The sequence below is a fragment of the Physeter macrocephalus genome, chromosome 1 (assembly GCF_002837175.3).
Source record: "Physeter macrocephalus isolate SW-GA chromosome 1, ASM283717v5, whole genome shotgun sequence".
NCBI classification, from domain to species: domain Eukaryota; kingdom Metazoa; phylum Chordata; class Mammalia; order Artiodactyla; family Physeteridae; genus Physeter; species Physeter macrocephalus.
Window position 1 is genome coordinate 75,870,112 of NC_041214.2, and position 22,170 is coordinate 75,892,281.

General features: G+C 34.8%; 1 protein-coding gene across 6 annotated transcripts in view; it reads right to left on the bottom strand.

Annotated features, from left to right (window-relative positions):
• Nucleotides 1–14,930: 14,930 nt before the first annotated feature.
• Nucleotides 14,931–22,170, bottom strand: part of DCUN1D1 (defective in cullin neddylation 1 domain containing 1) — a 36,605-nt gene continuing 29,365 nt past the window's right edge. For 4 of the 6 annotated variants that reach the window (XM_055084023.1, XM_024124317.3, XM_024124318.3 and 1 more), the window contains 3 exons: nucleotides 17,088–17,170; nucleotides 16,758–16,854; nucleotides 14,931–15,407 (listed from right to left, as the gene is read on the bottom strand). In XM_055084023.1, coding sequence (XP_054939998.1) covers nucleotides 15,328–15,407; nucleotides 16,758–16,854; nucleotides 17,088–17,170 — 260 coding nt within the window. In that variant the 3' untranslated portion in view covers nucleotides 14,931–15,327. Of the gene's footprint in view, nucleotides 15,408–16,757; nucleotides 16,855–17,087; nucleotides 17,171–17,307; nucleotides 17,417–20,669; nucleotides 20,752–22,170 lie in introns of those variants that run through there. The other 2 variants (XM_055084026.1, XR_008617025.1) reach the window with 2 other exon arrangements.

Genomic DNA, 22,170 nt, shown 5'->3' on the forward strand with positions numbered 1-22,170 from the left:
AAAAGAAAGAAAACTATCTCATTTATAATAACATCGAAAACAATAAAACACTTAGGAATAAAGTTAACCAAGGAAGATCTGTACATTGAAAAACTACAAGACTTTGCAAAAAGAAATTGAAAAAGAAACAAATAGAAAGACATCCCATGTTCATGGATTAGAAGAATACTGTTAAAATGACCATAACTCCCAAATACATCTACAGATTTAATGCAATCCCCATCAAAATATGAATGATATTCTTTACAGAAATAGAAGAAATCATCCTAGAATTTATGTAAGACCACAAAAGACCCTAAATAGCCAAGCAATAATGAAAAAAAAAAAGAAAAAAGTCAGAGGTATCATGCTTCCAGGTTTCAAACTATACTACAAAGCCATAGTAATAAAATCCGCATGCTACTGGCACAAAAATAGACACATCAACCAGTGGAACAGAATAGAGAGCCCAGAATTAAACCTCAGCATATGTGGTCAAGTAGTATTCCACAAGGGAGCCAAGAACACCAAATGTGGAAAGGATAGTCTTTTCAACAAATGGTGCTGAGAAAACTGGAGAAACACATGTAGAGCAATGAAATTAGTCTCCTATCTCACATCACTCAAAAACAAACAAACAAACTTGAGGGACTTCCCTGGCAGTCCAATGGTTAAGACTCCACACTTCTGGGACTTCCTGGTGGTCCAGTGGGTAAGACTTCCTGCTCCTAATGCAGGGGGCCTGGGTTTTTCCCCTGGTCAGGGAACTAGATCCTAAATGCATGCTGCAACTAAGAGTCCACATGCCACAACTATGAAGTCTGCATGCTGCAACTAAAAGATCCCACATGCTGCAACTAAACATCCCACACGGTGCAACGAAGATCCCATGTGTCACAGCTAAGACCCAGCACAGCCTAAATAAATAAATATTTAAAAAAAAAAAAAAAGACTCCACGCTTCCACTGCAGGTGGCACGGGTTTGATCCCTGGTCAGGGAACTAAGATCCCACATGCCATGTGGGCAAAATAATAATAAACTTGAAATGGATCAAAGACTTAAACATCAGACTTGATACCATAAAACTCCTAGAAGAAAATGTAGAGAAGATGTTCATCGATATTTATCTTGGCAACAGTTTTCGGGACATGACAGCAAAAGCACAAACAATAAAAGCAAAAATCAACACATGGGACTACATCTAATTCAAAATCTTCTACACAGCAAAAAGAACAAAATGAAAAAATAACCTACAGAATGGGAGAAAAAAATTGCAAACCATATATAGATAAGGGGTTAATATCCAAAATATATAAAGGGATCATACAACTTAACAACAATAACAAAAATCACACACATATACAATGGAATATTACTCAGCCATAAAAAGAAACGAAATTGAGTTATCTGTAGTGAGGTGGATGGACCTAGAGTCTGTCATACAGAGTGAAGTAAGTCAGAAAGAGAAAAACATATACCGTATGCTAACACATATATATGGAATCTAAAAAAAAATTTTCTGAAGAACCTAGGGGCAGGACAGGAATAAAGACACAGACATAGAGAATGGTCTTGAGGACACGGGGCGGGGGAAGGGTAAGCTGGGACAAAGTGGGAGAGTAACATCGACATATATACACTACCAAATGTAAAACAGCTAGTGGGAAGCAGTTGCATTGTATGGGGAGATCAGCTTAGTGCTTTCTGACCACCTAGAAGGGTGGGATAGGGAGGGTGGGAGATGCAATAGGGAGGGGATATGGGGGTATATGTATACATATAGCTGATTCACTTTGTTATACAGCAGAAACTAACACAATATTGTAAAGCAATTATACTCCAATAAAGATGTTAAAAAAAATAACAAAAATCTAATTAACAATTGGGCAGAATTAAATAGACATTTTTCCAAATAGGACATCAAAATAGTCAACAAGCACATGAAAAGATGTTTAACGTCACTAGTCATCAGGGAAATGGAAATCAAAACCACAGTAAGATATCATGTCACACGTTAGAATAGCTATCATCAAGAAGACAAGAGAAAAAAGGTGCTAGTGAGGGTGTGGTAAAAAGGAAACCCTAATACATTGTTGGTGGGGATGTAAATTGGTCCAACCACTATGGAAAACCGTATGGAGTTTCCTTTAAAAATAGATCTAACATTTGATCCAGCAATTCCACTTCTCAGTATATACCCAAAGGAAATGAAAACAGGATTTTGACAAGAAAAATGCACTTCCTTGTTAAATGCAGCATCATTCACAATAGCAAAGATATGGAAACAACCCAAATGCCCATCAATGGATGAATGGATAAAAAAAGATATGGTACATATACACAATGGAATATTATTCGGCCATGAGAAAGGATATCCTGCCATTTGCAACAACTTCAATGGATCTTGAGCTTATTGTGCTAAGCGAGATAAGTCAGAGGAAGACAAGTATTGTACAATATCACTTATACATAGAATCTAAAAAAGTCAAACCTGTTTAAAAAAAAGTAAAACGGTAGTTATTAGGGGATTGGGGGACAAGGGGATAAGATTGATGGTGTTTGGCATGTAGTCATAAGCCAAAGAGATCTAATGCACAGTATAATGAACATAGATAATAATATTGTACTAAAATTATATAATGTGATAAATCACTATAACAATTATATTACAATATATAAATGTATCAAAGTAACACTGTGCACCTTAAATTTCACGTTATATGTCAAATTTGTTCAAATAAGTTTATAAAAATGGTCAAACATAAATAAATATGTATGTGTGTGTATATATATATATATATATATCAGTAAATCAAATCCAATATTTATCCCAGGTATGCAAGGCTCGTTCAACATTTGAAAATCAATTAATGAAGTCAAAGTCAGGCCATTATGCTGTACACCTTCAACTTATATAGTGCTGTATGTAAGTTATATCTTAATAAAACTGAAAGAAAAAATCAATTAATGTCACATCAACAGGCAAGGGAATTCCCTGGCAGTTCGGTAGTTAGGACTCGTGCTTCCACTGCAGGGGGCATGGATTTGATCCCTGGTCAGCGAACTAAGATCCTGCAAGCTGTGCCTCACACCCAAAAAAAACAAAAAAGGCTAAAGAAGAAAAATCACACAGATGCAGAAAAAGCACTTGACAAAATCCAACACTCAGTAAACTAGGAATAGAGAGGAATTTCCTCAGCTTGATAAAGAATATCTACAAAAACCTACAGCTAACATACTTAACAGTGCAAAATCAAAGCTTTCCTACTAAGATCAGATACAAGACAAAGATACCTCCTCCCACTACTCCTTTCAACATTACACTGAAAGTTCCAGCTAATGCAACAAGAAAAAAATAAAACTGTCTTTGTTCACAGATGACATGATCATCTATGAAGAAAATCCAAAAGAGTTGACAATAAAAAAAAACAAAACAACTCCTGGAACTAATAATTGATTATAACAAGTTTGTAGGTTGAAGGTTAACATACAAAAGTCAACCACTTTTTTATTTACCAGCAATGAGCAAGTGAGACTTGAAATTAAAAACACAATACCATTTACATTAGGACCTCAAAAAAAAATATTAGGTGTAAATCTAACAAAATATGCATACAATCTATGTGAGGCTCTAATGAATGAAATCAAAGATCTAAATAAATGGAGTTATTCCATGTTCATGGATAGGAAGACTCAATATTGTCAAGATTTCAGTTCTTCCTAAATTGATCTACACATTCAATGTAATCCCAGTAGAAATTCCACCAAGTGCACTATAGAATGTGTAGCATGTAACAGCTATAGAATTAGTATTCTACAGTTGCTGAATGTTGTATAAACATCAATTAGTTGTGATTTTCAAATCTATATTCATACGTGTGTGTACGTGTGTGTGTGTGTGTGTGTGTGTGGCTTTTGATCAAGTCTATCAATTACTGAATGAGTAGTAAAATCTCCAACAGTAATTGTAGATTTGCCCATTTCTGTCATTTTTTGCTTCATACATTTTGAAGGTACATTAGGTGCATACACATTTAGGATTACATTTTGATGAAATTGATCCTTTTATCAATGTGAAATGTCCTTTTATACCTTATATTAACACAGCCACACTACTTTTCTTATGCTTGTTTACATGGTACATCTTTTTCTATCCTTTACTTCTAGCCCATCCGTGTCTTTAAAGCATGACTCTTGTATAAAGCCTCTACCTGGGTCTTGCTTTTTATCTGTTCCAACAGCGTCTTTTAATTGGAATGCTTAAGCCCATTGATGTTCAATATAATTATTGATATATTTGTATTTAATCTTTCCATCTTGCTCTTCCTTCTCTATTCCATCTCTTCTTGTGCCTTTCTTATTCCTTTTCTGCCTTCGTTTGGATTATTTTTTAGCATTTAATCTCCTATTTTAGCTTTTTGCTTATACCTGTTTTCAGTGGTAACTCCTAAGATTTATAATACATCATCCTTACATTGAACCAGTCTGTATTTATTATACCATATCATTTATAATATAAGAATCTTCCAACGGTAAAATTCCATTTACTCCTCATGCAATCCTTTGTACTATTGTCATGTAATTTACTTTTACATCTTACAAACCCAACTAAACACTTTTTGCTTTTAACAGAATTATTTTAAAGAAATAAAATTTTTTTAAGCATTTTATATTTATCTAATTTTACCATTTCCAACATGCTTCATTCTTTCCAGGTCTGTACTTTCTCAAAGACTAACAAGTGTCACTAGATTGTGATTTTTATATGGTACATTTTCCAATATTTTAAATTTCTTGTTAGTAAAAATGTAAAATTAATTGTGGATTCACAGTGGTGGCATAAGAAGGATAATTAAGAATGAGAATAATAGAATGAACTGGCCTGGACAAAGTAGACTGGACTAAGGTGCCAGTTCATAATGCAAAATCTTTTATAAGAACTTTAATATAAAAAAATTTACAGAATTTACAGTATAAGTTGTATTTTTTAGTGTCCATTGCCTGAGAAAAGACACTTGTAAGGATGTAAAGACCCCTTGCATGAGCAAAGGTACACCAGAGGTACAACCTGTAGAACTACCCTACCTGGCATTTAAAGATATGTGTGCAATTTAGATCATCACATGGGGGGGGGGCAGTTTTTCATTTCCTGTGGTAAAATATACAGCTCTGAGATCCAATGCAGAATTGTCCTACCCAAAAATGCTCATAGCACCCAGATTGGAGGCACTAAAGCTATCTGGCTATACTTTGGGGCATTACTTATTTTTACTTGTTTGAGAGAATAAGAAACATTCATGTCTAACAACAGAATACTTGATTTCCCCCCATTTCTAATCTAATTGTCTCCCATTATGATAAATGACACCATCATCCACACAATTGTTCCAACTAGACATATTTCCTTCCCTCCCCCCAACATACAACCCATCATTAAATCATTTGATGCCACCTTTAAAATATATGCCTAGTCTGCCAACCTCTCTTCTATCACTGTCACACTAGTTCAAAGGAGCATCACCTCTAGTCTAGACAGCAACCTCCTAACTCCCTGGAAACCATTCTCCAGACAGCAGCCAGTTATCTTTTAAAAGCAAAACTCAAAAATTTTTTCTTCCCTGTTTTAAAATCTCCAAAGGTGTCTCATTGCACTTAAGAATTCAGACTCCTTGTGTTAGTTCACAAAATCATACATGATGTGCCTCCTGCCTGCCTCTCTTCTCATCTCATGGCACTCTGCTCCTCAGCCACCGTGCTGCAACCTCACTGCCTTACCTTCCATTCCTCAAACTTGCCAAGTTCATTCGTGACTCAGGGACTTTGAACTACCGTTCTCTGCTAGATCTAGATCACATGGGTGGCTCCTTTTCTTTTGGAGCTCTGGCCCTGCTGAACCAATTCAGAATCTCCAGAAGTAGGACTAAGGTGGTTACCTTAAAAATAAGTAAACTAAAAAACTTAGATACACTAAAGTTTGTGAACCAGTGAGCTAAACTTTCTTTTCCTCATGTCTCTAAGCAAGTTACAGATTTGTTAATGAGCCTGCAAATAAAAAGTACCTGAGGATCCAATTCAAAAATTTTTCTTGTTTCCCTTAGAAAACTTTCACATTCAGTGCATGTAGTAGTTAGATACGGCCATACTGCTGCAACAGACACCCAACAATAATAAAGAGACTTAAAGAGAAGAGGTGTAACATTTAGTGATTACATTCTGTGGAGAGTTCCAGTAGGAATTATAAAACATGACAAAGTGGGAGTTATTCCTGGAATGCAAGGACAGTTCAACACATGAAAATCAATCATTCTAATATACCACATTAACAGAGTGAAGGACAAAAACGACATGATCATACTAATTGATGCAGAAAAGCATTTGATAAAGACTCAACACCCTTTCCTGACACCCCCCCCCGCAAGAAAAAATCAACAAACCAGGAATAGAAGGAAACTACCTCAGCATAATTAAGACCATATATGAAAATACCACTGCTAACATTATACTTCAATGGTAAAAGATGCAAAGCTTTTCCTCTAAGATCAGGAATAAGACAAGGATGCACACTCTTGCCACTTCTATTCTACATGTTTTTTGAAGTCCTAGTCAGAGCAATTAGGAAAGAAAAAGAATTAAAAATCATTGAAATTAGGGCTTCCCTGGTGGCGCAGTGGTTGAGAGTCCGCCTGCCGATGCAGGGGACATGGGTTTGTGCACCCGTCCGGGAGGATCCCACATGCTGCGGAGCGGCTGGGCCCATGAGCCATGGCCACTGAGCCTGTGCGTCCGGAGCCTGTGCTCCACAACGGGCGCAAAAAAAAAAAAAAAAAATCATTGGAATTGGAAAGAGAAATTATGTTTGCAGATATTATCTTTCATGTTGAAAATCCAAGATTCCATACACATACACACAAACCCTTATTTTGTTTTAATATAAAGCAAAATAAAAGAAGAAATCTAAAGAGAGAAATAGCAATATAATAATTGTAGGGGACTTCAATATCACATTTTCATCAATCATCCAGACAGAAATCATCCAGACAGAAAATCAATATAGACACATTGGACTTAATAACATAAGGCCAAATGCTTAATGTCTAGCATATCAAAAGAACTCCTACAACTCAACACCAAAAAAATCAAATAACCCAATTCAAAAATGGGCAAGACTTGAATAGTCATTTTTCCAAAGATGATATACAAATGACCAACAAGCATGTGAAAAGATGCTCAATATCACTAACCAGAGAAATGCAATTCAAAACCACAATGAGATATTACCTCATATCCATTAGGATGGCTAGTATAAAAAAAAAAAAAAAAAGGAAGGGAGGGAGGGAAGGAGGAAATACGTAATGATTAAGAGGTGGAGAAATCAGAACCCTTGTGCACTGTTGGTAGGATTGTAAAATGGTGTGACTGCTGTGGAAAACAGTATAGAAGTTACACAAAAAATTTAAATTAGAACTGCCATAGGATCCAGCAATAGCACTTCTGGGTATGTAACCTAAAGAACTGAAAGGATCTCAAAGAGATACTTGCACACGTATGTTCACAGTAGCACTGTTCACAATAGCCAAATGTCCACTGACAGATAAATGGATAAGCAAAATAAAGTGTGATATATACTTACAATGGAATATTATTCAGCCTTTAAAAGGAATGAATTCCTGTCACATTCTGCAACAACGGTGAAGCTTGAGGACATTATGCTAAGTGAAACAAGCCAATCACAAAAAAGATAAAATACTGTGTGATTTCATTTATATGAAGTACCTAAAATAATCAAATTCATAGACACACAAAGTAAGATAGTGGTTACCAGGGGCTGGAATGTGAATATGTTTTCAAGTCTATTTGTAGGAGTGGAATTGCTGAGTCATAGGAGTGGAATTGCTGAGTCATATGTTAACTCTATGTTTAACTTTTTGAGGAACAGCCAAACCGTGTTCCACAGCTGCTGCACCATGTTACATTCCCACCAATGTACAAGGGTTCCTATTCATCTACATGCTCTTCAACACTTGTTCATTTTTATTAAAGTAATCCTTGAGGGTGTGAAGTGATAACTCACTGTTGTTTTGATTTGCATTTCCCTAATGACTAATGAGGATGAGAATTTTTTCATGTGCTCATTAGCCATTTGTATATACGTTTTGGAGAAAGGTCTATTCAAATACTTTGCTCATTTGTAAATTGTGTTGTCTTAAGTTGTAAGAGTTCTTTATATATTCTGGATACAAGTCCCATTATATTTTAAAGTTAAGGGAATGTCTGTTGATACAATTATTGTGGCTTTCTAGACCACACTTCATTAACTTCCAAAATATTTTCAAGTTAACAGTATTTTTTGATTAAGTACATCAAATGTCACCTTAAATATAATTGCATGGAAGTTTAAAAATTTAAAGCAACCACTGCATTTTCAAACAGTGAACTCCGAGCTGAGAAGAGGCGGGTATGGGGATCCACAAGTTAAAAGAAATTCAGAGATATATGCAACATATGGACCTTATTTGAAACCTGACTTGAACTGGAAAATTAATTATGAGACAATTTTAAATGCTAACTGAATAATTACTAATAAATTGTTAACATTTAAGTGTGATAACAGTATTGTGGTTATCTTTAAGAGCTTTATCTTTCAGACATACATAACTGAAATATTTACAAATGAAACTATTTGCTACCTGGGATTTGCTTCAAAATAAATCAGGGTTGGGAAGATGGGTAGCATATAGATAAATCAAGATCGGCCATGAATTGATTATGTTGAAGTAAGTTCATCATACTATTTTGTATATTCTGAAATTTAGCATTAAAAATAAACACTACGCCAATGTCCACTATGTATTAAGAGCACAGGTGGCTGGCAGCAACCAAACAGTATCAACTAAAGTTTTACAAACTTAAGAAATTAATTTCTCAAAGCAAAAGAGCTCAGAGAAAATTAATAATGAGACTAACATATCTGTACAATTATATATACAACGTTTTAAGTATTACCACAAGTCACAGGCTAACTGGGTAGTTATATCAATCACCATACACACAATAGCACAAAGCAACAGCCATCAGCATCACTCTTTACCTACACAGTTCATCTCCTCACCAGAGTTCACTAAGGGACTGGAACTCTCACTGGAAGGGTATAACAACTACCCTCACTGGTTACAGAAAATACTGCCTTCAAGTAAGTATAAGTACATTGCAAGTAATTTTACAGCAATCCCTCAGGCCACCTTATGTTGGGTTGGCCAAAACGTTAGTTGGGGATTTTCCATTACATCGTATGGGAAACCCAAATGAACTTTTTGGCCAACCCAATACTTACCCAAATTTCACATCCTACAGACACATGAATTAGGATAGCTAGATATATAAAACTTGCACACTTAAGATACATATCCACCAGAATGACAATAATAATAGTAATAATAATAAACATTCACAAGGATTTAGAGAAGCTGCAACCCTTATGCATTGTGATATTTTTAAATGGTACAGCCACTTTGGAAAACAGTTTGGCAGTTTAGAAAGTCAAACAAAATTTCCAAACAACCCGACAATTACACTCCTAGGAATCTACCTAAAAGAAATTAAAATATATGTCCACACAATGACAAATATGGGGAATGTTCACAGCATTACTGTTCATAACCAAAAATGTAAACAATCCAAATGTCCGACTGGTGAATGAATAAACAAAATGCAGTATATCCATACAATGGAATACTATATAGCAACTAAAAGAACTAAAGTACAGGTATATGCTGTAACACGGATGAACCTCAAAAACATTATGCCAAGGGAAAGAAGCCAGATACAAAAGACTTCAAATTGTATGGTTCTGTTCACATGTAATTTCTAGACAGGGAAAATTTATAGAAACATATTAGTGTGGCTGCCTGGGGCTTGGGGTAGGAACAGGAACTAACTGCAAAGGACCATGAGGGGAACTTTTATGGGCTGATGGAAATTTTCTCAATCTGGATTGTGATGATGGTTTTGCAACTCCATGAATTTACTAAAACCACTGAATTATACACTTACAATGGGTGGATTATACAGTGTGTAAATTATAGCTCAATAAAGTTGTTGTTGAGTACCATCACAATAAAGTCTTAGGAATTACTATTTTAAAGCTCTGGCTTTCATTTCATATAATTTCAATATATTTAAATTCTAACATACTCTCAGGAGTAAGAATATTGAAAACTAAACTGGCTATTTTCAAAGGATTCCAAGTACACACATCTCTAAACCTTATTGATCAAATATTGCTCTTTAAGCTCTGTGTCATGTAACTATGTGACAAAAATCACTGTCTAAAGCTTTCCTTAGCATTTCTCTTAGCCATTTTGTTTTCCCCTAAACTTATGCCCTACAGTGTTCCTTTCCATAAAGGCACCGCCCAAGTTTTCCGTTAGATCCAATGTTTTCTTAAAATATTTCATAACCTGAAATAAAATTTTAAGTAGTTATATTAAACATCTACCTAAATACATATATACATTCTAAATATAAAATGAATATTATCCTTTCTTTGCTTTGTTCATTAAGCCACTCACATGCTGCCACCTGGTAAGTTTCCAAACTTTGAAACAATGAAGTTTCAAATCAAGCTTTGTTTTCACTATTTTGGTTAAAAATTATTGTTTGTTTTAAACTTATTTGATGGATTCTGACTCCATCTCTTCCCATTCCACTGAAAAATCTGCCAAAGAGGTAATGTTCCCTTTAAGCCAGTCATTAAAGCAAACATTTTTTTAACCATTTTTTCCCCAAACCAAATCTCATATGAAACGCCAATAACCTACAAGAGATAAAACAGAAAGCTTCCAACCTCATAAATATAGCAGCCTCAAGGTATGGCTTGAAAACAAATGCTTTAAGTTACAAGCTACACTGACTTCTGCACAGCACAAATACAAAAAAGGTAAGCTGAAAATACATAAGCAATACTTTTAAGAAAAACTTGGATATACTTGATTAAAAATATACTTTTTAGGAACTCAATTTTTTAAATGGATTAATTATAAAATGATTCCCCAAATAATTTGTCTTTAAAACTCCATAAGTACATTACTTTTTGGGAATTCCATCTACTACAAAGGCTGTGCACATTTTATCATAATTTCCTTATTATGACAGATTAAAAAAAGACCAACGAAAGAGAAGTCAAAAGCCACATTAACACAAAACACTGAGCCTAGTGGAAAAGTGTCAAATAAATGAGTTTGTCAGCAAGAAATGCCAATTATCCAACAGGCAGTAAAGAAAATAGATGGCAAGAATGCTCTGGTAAAACCATTTATATAACTGTATTATGAATTAAGAAAAAAAAAAAAAAAACAGGACTATCTGCCTCCAGAATCAGGTACAAATCAAGCAAATATTCAACCAAAATAGGGACAAATAGTAAGGGTAAACCTGGAAAAGGGGATTTGTACTATCAGGAATTTTCAAATTTATCAACTACAAAATATAAACCCCTTCCCCTTCAGAAATCAAAGGTAAAGGTATCATGATATATAACTTCACCACATTTCTATAAAATAAAAATAGAAATTACTGCTATATGATTGTAAAAATGGAGGCAAGTAAAGAGTTCAGAAATATACTTGTTTATAATCAATTAAATGATGAGCCATAATTTGAACCCTAATTATCACATTATGTAGAAATCACAATTCAGGTATTGCGTCCTCAGATATTAAGTTATATGTTAAATAGTTCACATTTTAAAAACATTTTATCATTACATTATCAAATTTGATAAAATCTTATCAAAACATCTATGTATGCAATATAAATCATATTGTTAAAAGTATAAAGGAACATTTAAAGAAAACTGCTGAGGTGTCAAGTATTTTCTATTAAATATACACAATTTAACATTTAGAACTCCATAAATTAATTCTTGCTAAAAGTTGATTTAGGTTTACAAAGGCATACTTCGTGAACTATAATAAATTTCCCCAGCACCACTTTCCTTTTTTTATTCCAAAATTCTTTCATTAGGTTTAACTTTCTTCTGTCATTCATACGTATAAGTTACAGAAGGTTTACAATACGTAGTCTTCATCGTAACATGTTTTTAAAAAAATCTAAGCAAAGTGCACATTAAACTGGCTACAACTACTCAAACCTCTTGATTATCGTCAAATAAAAAATAGATGAACACTTCATTCACTTAAATCTTTCTGAGGAAAAAAATAGTATACCTTGCTTAAATAAGAATTCCCCAGTAAGCATATTATATAAAAGATTTCCCATGTTATTTTATTAAGTTTTCTTTCTCTCATTAAAACTTTTTAAAAGTCTAATGAAGAACACACTTACAAAGCCGTATTACACAACTACAGTACTGTTAATTAAATAAAGCAGCCCAGTATAGTTGTAAACATTTTAAATGTAGTAAACAAGACTTGGCATGTCTTTTCTCCCCAAAACTTGCCATTATAATGCTCTTTCCATAAATAATTATCCTTTCTGGAAAAGTTTTCCGGTATATTTTAGTCTTAAAAGTATTACACTGAAATAATATGTGAAAAGATTTAGTCATGGCAATTTCACTGAAGCTTTTATTGCCTCTGTTGGTAATATGACAGGGATGTAAGAAACACAATTGAACTTACAGAGATATGCAGATGATAGTCACTAAAGATAATCTTGATCTCAAGTATTTTTATATGTGGGCACTTCTAATTTTATACACTTTACTATTTAAAAAGCATTACATTGTAAAATGTGTACCTGTTTTGACATTTGGCAAAAAGGAAACTGTACCTGTGGTTCAGTTTAAAACAAAGAATCAGCATGGGGAGTTTACCAGAATGAAGACTGAAACACTAATGAATTAAAGCAATTCAAGGTGTGTGTGTGTGTGTGTGTGTGTGTGTGTGTGTGTGTGTGTGTGTGTGTGTGTGTGTGTGTGTGTGTGTGTGTGTGAGCATGTGTGTCTCTTTCAACCTGTCAATCTGTCTCTTTCACACACGCTCACACACACACGGCCATTATGTGTAAGCATTTTTTAGTACAAAATATTCCCTGTAACCAGACATGTATCCTCAGAATAACCACACCACATTAAATCAGTCTTCTCTTTTCAGCCCTAGTAATAGTATTGTTTAATTCTAAGATGCCATCATAGAGTTAACATCAACCTTAACTTTTATGCTACATGATTATATTCAAAGCTTTATGTATTTTTGTTTATAATTACATAGTAATTATAAATGTTTAGTACCAAACTGATGACAAACATTATTTTGTTGAAAAGGTCTTGCATTTAAAAGGAAAAGTCTGTAAAACCCAAGGCACTAGGCCACGAATCAATATCAGACTTTTATGAAAAACAATTTATATTGGGGAAAAATAGCTAATCGGATCTCATTTCAAAACACAGCATACCGGAATTAATTAATCAATTCAAAAACAATACCATAACTCAAAATCTTCAAGACAGGAAACAAAATAGTACATTTATATATATATATCTTTTTAAAATTTTTCATAATTGAAGTTCCTCTTAATATTTACAAATATGAAATCAGGAAATACTGAAAGCAGCAGGATTCCTCTTTTTTCTTTTCATTTGTAATAACCAATTCCAGTAACCTGAATAGAAATTTTCAAAATTTTCTTTTGATAGAATCATATTCTTGAATTAAAGTTATGATTAGAATATTACTATCTATGGGGAAAGCTTTCTAGTCAATTTCAAAATCATGTAAATAAAAAGTAGTTTTAATATATCATCATTTCTTAAAATCATTTCCGCATATACCTTATAATGTACTGCTATTCTGAAGTACATACCTTTGATAATTTCAACATTAGAACTTAGAGTGCCTGGATACACCAAGCAAAATCTACTCCTGCTACAAACCAGTCATCCAATATCTGAAATTTTACATTTTTTAACCTGCCTTATAGAAATGTTTAAGAAAGCAATAAACCCTTCTTCACAGGTCAAGAAGTGAACAAATAAATGAGCATTTTCAGCATGAAAGCAGTTCATGGGTCTTGTAATGAAGAAAAAAAAAAAAACATACAAGACAGAGCTCTGCTTTGATGTGAAAACTGAGCTAATCTGAGTGAAACAAAGAACAGCAGAAATTAAATAATTTACAAAAATAGAAGCCAGATTGGTACTTTGCATCAAGTGCATGCCTGCTTAAAAATCTTTGCTCCTGAAATATTTGGCAACCACAGTGATTAGCAGTTAAAGCAATTTCAACAAAATAAGTCATCAAAAATGGACTATTTGTCTGAAAGAGCAGTACCTATATTATAAGAATTGAACTTTATGGCTCATTACAACCATTTTCAAAATTTAATTCCTACTATCTTCTTATAAATTAAGAGAATTTCATTTGTGTTCCATAGTGTGCTGACCAAAAAAACCCCCAAAAAACAAAAATAAACCCTCATGCCTAAATTTAGAATATTGTATTATGTAGCAATCTAAAACATTCAAAACAAATTAAATAGTTTAACTTACTCGACAGGCATATAAGCGTTTCAAAATCATAATGAAATCCAATTATGGAGTGCATAATGTAGACAGGAGTAGAATCTAACATTATGCAGATGTTTTTCTAAATAAAACCCCCTGTAAGACAACTATATATAAACATGGGTAAGGTAAGTGCAGACTAGTTCTGTGGAACATTCTGAAATCAAGGGTCTAAAACACAGTAAAATTTGGGTAGGCACACCAAGTTATCCTAAAAATTTTTCACGTTGGTTATTTTGACTTTTTTTTTCAACAGATACTCTACTCACGTTAACAATACATGTGATTTGCCAGGAAAAAAAAAAAAATCCCCCCATAACCAAAACACCATTCCAGATCTGGTACACTTAAATATATCACTCTCACTGGAAGTGCTATCAGCATAGTCTTTGCAACTAGCCCAAAGCATATATTTAAGAAGTTTTTATAAACTGTGATGTTCACATGTTTAATTCTTATGCCAAACTGTTTTCTGATGAAGACAGCATTGTGCTTTATGCAAGAATGGAAACTTCAAAATAATCACCATAAAGCTTCTAAGACTTATGGGAGAATAAACTAGGATGGTCCACAGATATAAGATGAAATCCACAATGTTGGAATAATAAATGTTTAGAGCGGCCCAGACTAGAAGACAAGCCCAAACCACCATTAGAAGAATGAAATACGATATGGTCCAAGATGTATCCTTAAAGTTTTGTCTCAACCCTCAGTCTGAATTGTGAGGATTGATCTTCAGTTCAGTCCAGCCAGCAGAAATTGACTGTGCAATTTTCCATTGTATTTATTGTACAGACTATGTACATTCTAGAAGGTTCCTTTAGTGCTACACTGTTGTACTTTTTGTCCCAGCAATTTGAGGGCGTGCAAATTCCACAAAGTCATCAATAAGAACAGGCCATGCTCCTGTGGGGGGGGGGGGGGGAGAAAGGAAAGAAAGAAAAGCAGAAATAAGGCTAACATTTTAATAGAATCCTTTACTTTTTTTAAATATCTTCCCCATAATTGTTAAAGTATGTCATTATAAGTATTCCCACTGATAGGACTTCCAAATTTCTAGCTCTTTAGAGTTTCTACCTAGAATATTCCTTTCTCTCTTCTCTATTATTCCAACACTTGATAATTCCTTGAATTATAAAAATAACCCTTCTGGTAATTAATAATATTATGGTTTCCAGAAGGCCACTGAAGTCAGGCCACTGAAGTAATTTGGTCAAATCTGACCTTGATATGATGACATGCTGCCAGTGCTGCTGAAAGCACAGTAGGTTGGAGTTAATCTTTTTTTGCACTTTGTGGCAATCTTACAAAGGAAATTAACAGCAAGGATCAAACTCTAACCTATTTCATGATAATAAATTACTAAAGGATTTTAAATTACATATATGCATGCCTCTATACATGCCTCTCCTCTATGCCAACCTCCAAATCGGGAAGTTCTTCACTTTTGTGTAAGGTCTAACAGAAAGCACAAGTATCAATTATCAGTCATTTCTCACTTCTTAAAGAAGACAATACATGACAATGAAAACAAACATAAGCAAATAACATTATCTTTGGTTACATTAAGTAGTTCCAGGACACTTTTAAGGAGACCAAGGTTACTAGAAATTTTTCAAAGAATACCTCTGTCTATTCAACAATATCAAAAAAAAAAAAAAAAAAATCCTGCTAATTCTCAAGGGGAACTAGGTAAGTATGCGTGAAGAAACGAATGTAAATCACTGCCAGTTCCAGAAAAACAAAAGCACATGTCCTGATAGTGGATGGTAGAATCATCCTCATACATACATGAAGAAACAGCAGAAAAGCATTCAGTCAGTGAACAGTTACTGAATGCCAAGAGTACTACAGTAGGAAACTAAAGTCCATTTCCATTTGGATAAGGTCACTAAACTTAAGGAGTTTACAATCAAGTTCACAGACAAACAGACAACAACAAAAAATACATATACAAGTACTATAAAAGTACATTAAGAAAAGAACAGGTTCCTAAAGTAAACTGAAAATCTAAAACATGGATGAAAACTACTCATGCCTTTCTGGAAGACATGAATACACAGAGTTGGTATTTAAGGAAACAATGCAGATTGGTAAAGAGGATGAAGGCATTTCATACATTCAGAAGAGCACAAATAAAAGCTCAGAGGAGGGAAATCTAACTCTAAGAAAAACAGAAGTAGACAAGAAGTTCAAGAGTGTGTGATAAAAGAAGACAAATTTTTCAAAAAACTGGTAGAGCAAAATGTTCATTACCTTCTTCATCATAATTAGACATGTCATCTGCAATCATTGTACTGAAGTCTAAAAGAAGATTCCAAGTATCTTTTGGTATTGATCGTTTATGATGTTCCTATTAAAAAAAGAAGCATCCAAATCACTAAAAAGTTTCAAAAAAACAGTCCAGATGATGCCAAATACAAGAATGCAAAACGACCTATGTAATAAAATTCTGGAAATCAAATTTTTCATTCTATGTCCATTACATGCTCTGAAATGAGTTAGTTACGCTTTAAAATGTTAATTTATCTTCAAACAAAGCAAAAGTTTAAAGAAAACACCGAACTGCAGAAAATATGAACTTACCAACAAAAATTTATTCCATAAGTCTAAGAATTTAAATCTTCCATTAAGCACTAAATTCCAGTAGGCAATGGCCATTTCTAGATCTGTAATATTAAAAATAAATTATATACTTCAAATGTCAGGAATATTTGTCTCTGAAAAAAAAACACCAGGTAAGACAAAAGATAGCCTTTAAAAAAAAAAAAAAAAAAAAAAAAAGGCTTGTGTCCTGAATACTTACATAATAAAAATTTCCTATAGAGTTAAGTCCAAGCTTTGTATCCTGCTTCCATCACAAATGATTGGTACTTTCAGGGCAAGAAGGATATCACTTACCTCATAAGGGGTTTCTGAAGTTTAAATGAGATAACATAGGTAAGCATGTTTGACTAGCTCATAAGTATTCAAATATTAATGTACACCAGTGTTTCTTGACCTCAGCACTTTTGACATTTTGGGGCAGATAATTTTTTGTTGTGGGAAGCTGTCCTATACATTACAGCATTAGCAGCATCCTTGGCCTCTATCCACTAGATGCCAGTAGCAGTTCTGCCCCATCCCCAGTGGTGAAAACCAAAAGTATCTCCACATATTGACGAAGCTCCCCTGGGAGGCAAAACTGCTCCCAGCTGTAAATCACTGAAGTATACCTATAAGCTGTAACACAAAGAATTACTACCCACAATCCTAACCAATCTTACACTCCAAGTTGTTGGCTGACTGATCCTCAAGGAGACCATTAAAAATATTAAAAATTTAGGGCTTCCCTGGTGGCGCAGTGGTTGAGAGTCCGCCTGCCGATGCAGAGGACACAGGTGCGTGCCCCGGTCCGGGAAGATCCCACATGCCGCGGAGCGGCTGGACCCGTAAGACATGGCCGCTGAAACTGCGCGTCCAGAGCCTGTGCTCCACAACGGGAGAGGCCACAACAGTGTGAGGCCCGCGTACCGCAAAAAAAAAAAAAAAAAAAAAAGAATATTAAAAATTTAAAATTAATAATAAACTAAGATTTGTCTTTTTAAAAGTTTGATGAAGAGGATATAAATGACTATTTAACTGGTTTTGGAGCCAATAAGGATAAAGAAGCAATATTACCACATGACAAAAAACTGTATCTGTCATAACAACAGAAAGAACTATGATCTCTTTCAAGGAACTAAAGTAGTTAGGTCAAGCTTTTTTTTTTTTTTTTGTGGTATGCGGGCCTCCCTCTGCTATGGCCTCTCCCGTTGCGGAGCACAGGCTCCGGACGCACAGGCCCAGCGGCCATGGCTCACGGGCCCAGCCGCTCCGCGGCACGTGGGATCCTCCCAGACCGGGGCGCAAACCCGGTTCCCCTGCATCGGCAGGCAGACGCGCAACCACTGCGCCACCAGGGAAGCCCTAGGTCAAGCTTTTATGAGTAAATTTACATTTCCAGGTCAGGAAAAATTACACCCCAAGTAACTTAAAAGTCCTTTTAGATATGATCTCCAAACTACTCCGGATAATCTGAGGAATCATGAAAGACTAGGAAAGACTCCAAAAAGGCTCACATCCTATCTGAAAAAAAAACATATAGGACGTAAGGCAAAAAATCCCCCATCTTCAGTAGACCCTAACCTCTTCAAGGATAGGGACTACATATCCCCAAACTAGCAGACTGAAACACACAGTAGGCATTCAGAAACTGCTGAATGAACAAGTTTCCTGTGGTTCCATGTGCAATGTACTTACTTTCAAATGCATCATTATGTCTTCCTTCAAACTCAATGGAAAAGTTGCCTCTTCTTCCATCCAAGGCTAAGCCCCTAACACCATTATTATGGATCCAATATGCCATCCTGCCTTTTCAAGGAATCTGGTCTACTGATTAATTTTCTTCTCTCCCTGTATCTTCAACTTTGCCCTGTCTTCCAGCTTTTCCCTCCACAAAGGAACATGCTCAAGTTATCACCTATCTTTAATAAATCTTTCTTGTATCTCTCCATTCCCTTACAAGCTACCCTCTTTCTCCTTCCCTTCACAGATCATCTTGAGAGAGTACATTATTTTTAATGTGCTCATGAAAACATGTCTGAAAGTCAAGTTCAGACCCCCATGTTTTAAGAGAACTAGAAATATGACAACAATCCCTAATCACAATTCCTTTTTAATCTTTGCAGTCTTTAAAGCTCTATACCAAATATTCCTTCCAGGTTCTTTAATTTTATTATTTTCTTTACCAACCAAACATATAATTGACTAGCTTAAGTGCAGTAAGATCGCTGTTATTAGCACGTATAGTAGGATTTGCTGTTATTAGCATGCTTAATATCCTTCTTCACTTCAAATGCATTAAATTGACACTAGTTTATTAACACTAGTAATAAACTAAGCTTATTACTAGTGTTAGCATTTTTTTCCCTTTTCAATTAATTTTTAGAAAATAAGAATGAGAAACAATGAAATATTCAAATAACTGTAAACCATGAGACACCTATAAATGCCCATTTCTCAGCTGATATACTAACCTAAGAATCTTACAAGAAAAGGAGTGTATATATATTGTTTGAAAGTTCAAGTAGTTAAAATAACTTTTTGTAATCTACATTCATTGTCCAATTTCCTCACCTACCACACATTTTAATTCTATAAACTAGTGTCCACCTCCGTCACTCACCCCACTGAAAGTAATCTCTGAAGGGTCACCAAGCCCTTCTGGTTGCCAAATAAACCTTTAAGTCCTTAATTTACTTGGCTCTCTGCCGTATTTGACAAAATTGAGTACACCTCCTGGATGGAACTGTCGCTTCTTTCAGCTTTAATGGTAACACTTTATTGATTTTCCTCTGTCCTCTCTGGCCTTATTTTCTTTTACTGCTCCTCTTCCTCCATTTGTCCATTAAATGTTAATGTTCTATAACACTGTACGTCAGCAATAACCACCTCTACTTCTCTCAGTAGATTTTTCAAACCTTTACCTTCTTTCAAGTTATATGCTCAAACCATCTCTAACAAGTCCTAAATCTGAAACTGCTCTTTCTATATTCTAGATTCTCACATCTAATTGCCTAGGACATCTTCAACTGGATATCTACAAACAACTCAAATTCAACAGGGCTCAAACTGAACTCATGATCTTACCTCTACAGACATACCATTTTCTTTTCTCTCAATGAATGTCATCACCCTAGTGTTTCTCAATGAAACACAGTTTTTCACTGTAAGGAAATGAAGTCCTATGCACTGCAGGTCATTTAGCAGACCCCTAATCCCAGTAGAAACCCTCAGTCATTATAACAATACCAAAAATACCCCCCCACATTTCCAAATATCCCCAAATGGGGGTTAAGACTAACTTCCTCATCACACTTTCAATCAAAGCTTTCTCATTTTGGCTTCTAAGTACCTTTTAAATCTCTCTTCTCCATCCCTTGCTAGGGACTATGCTAGGGTCCTCTTCATGTCTAGCTAAATCACTGCAACAGCTTCATAACCAATTTCTCTTCCTCTAGTTCTGCCTCCACACCTTTTAAAGGACCACACTGCTTTCAGATGGACCTTTCAGGCATATAAATTTGGTTTCACTTCCATGTTAAAATTCTTCAATGATTAAAACAACAATGAGATACCACTACACACCTTTTGGAATGGCCAAAATCCAAAACACTGACAACACCAAATGCTGGCGAGGATGTGAAGCAACAGGAGCTCTCATTCATTGCTGGTGGGAATGCAAAATAGTACAGCCACTTTGGAACAGTTTGGCAGTTTCTTACAAAACTAAACATACGCTTACCATATAATCCAGCAATCACACTCCTGGGTATTTTCCCAAATGAACTGAAAACTTATATCCACACAAAAACCTGCACATGGATGTTTACAGAAGTCATAACTGCCAAAACTTGGAAGCAACCAAGATGTCCTTTAGTAGGTAAACAGATACATAAACTGTGGTACATCCAGATGAAGGAAAATTATTCAGTGCCAAAATGAAATGAGCTATCAAGCCATGAAAAGATACGGAGGAAAACAAATGCATAATAGTATTATTAAGTGAAAGAAGTCAATCTGCAAAGGCTATATACTGCATGATTCCAACTATATGACATTCTGGAAAAGGCAAAGCTATGGAGAGAGTAAAAAGATCAGTGGCTGCCAGGGGTTAGGAGGGAGGAAAGGATGAACAGGCAGAGCACAGAGGTTTATTAGGGAGAGTGAAACTTCTCTGTATGAAGTTAGTATGGTGGATACATGTCATTATACATTTGTCCAAACTCATAGACGTACAACATTAACAGTGAACCCTGGGGGAGGGATAAATTAGGAGTATGGGACTAAGACATACACACTACTATATATGGAGTAGAGAACCAACAAGGACCTACTGTATAGCACAGGGAACTATACTCAATATCTTGTAATAACCTATAATGGAAAAGAATCTTATATGTATCCCATATATATATAACTGAATTACTTTGCTATACACCAGAAACTAACACAACATTGAACATCAACTATATTTCAATAAAATTTAAAAAAGAAAAAAAGAGTGAACCCTACTGTGAATTTGAACTTTGGATGATAATGATGTGTCAATGTAGGTACAACTGTAACAAATGTACCATTCTGGTGGGGATTTGATAATGGGAGAAGCTATGCATGTGTACGGGAAGCAAGTAGCTGGGAAATCTCTGTACCTTCTGCTCAATTTTGCTGTAAATCTAAAGCAGTTCAAAAAATAAAGTCTATTAACTTTTTTAAAATCTGCAATATTTCCTACTGCCTTCAGATAAAAATCTACATTTCTAGTCAAATGAACTTACTTGCAGTTTCTCAAAGGTGCTATGTCTCTCACCTCCAAGCAACTGAACTTGCTAATCTCTCCACATTAGAGATGGCTTCTTTTTCTTCTGGCTTTGAAAACATATATTCATTCTTCAAGGCTCAAAAATTATAATCTTTGTGAAGACTTTGCAAACTCACCCAGACAGACTTAAAGATGTTCCTAACCCCATGCTCTCAGAGTAACCAGCCAATAAATGTTTTTGGATGAAACAGGAATATTCAAAAAGATTAATAAGTTATTATTAGGAGCTGAAACACATAAGATTAAGTTGTACAGGGATAAAATGTC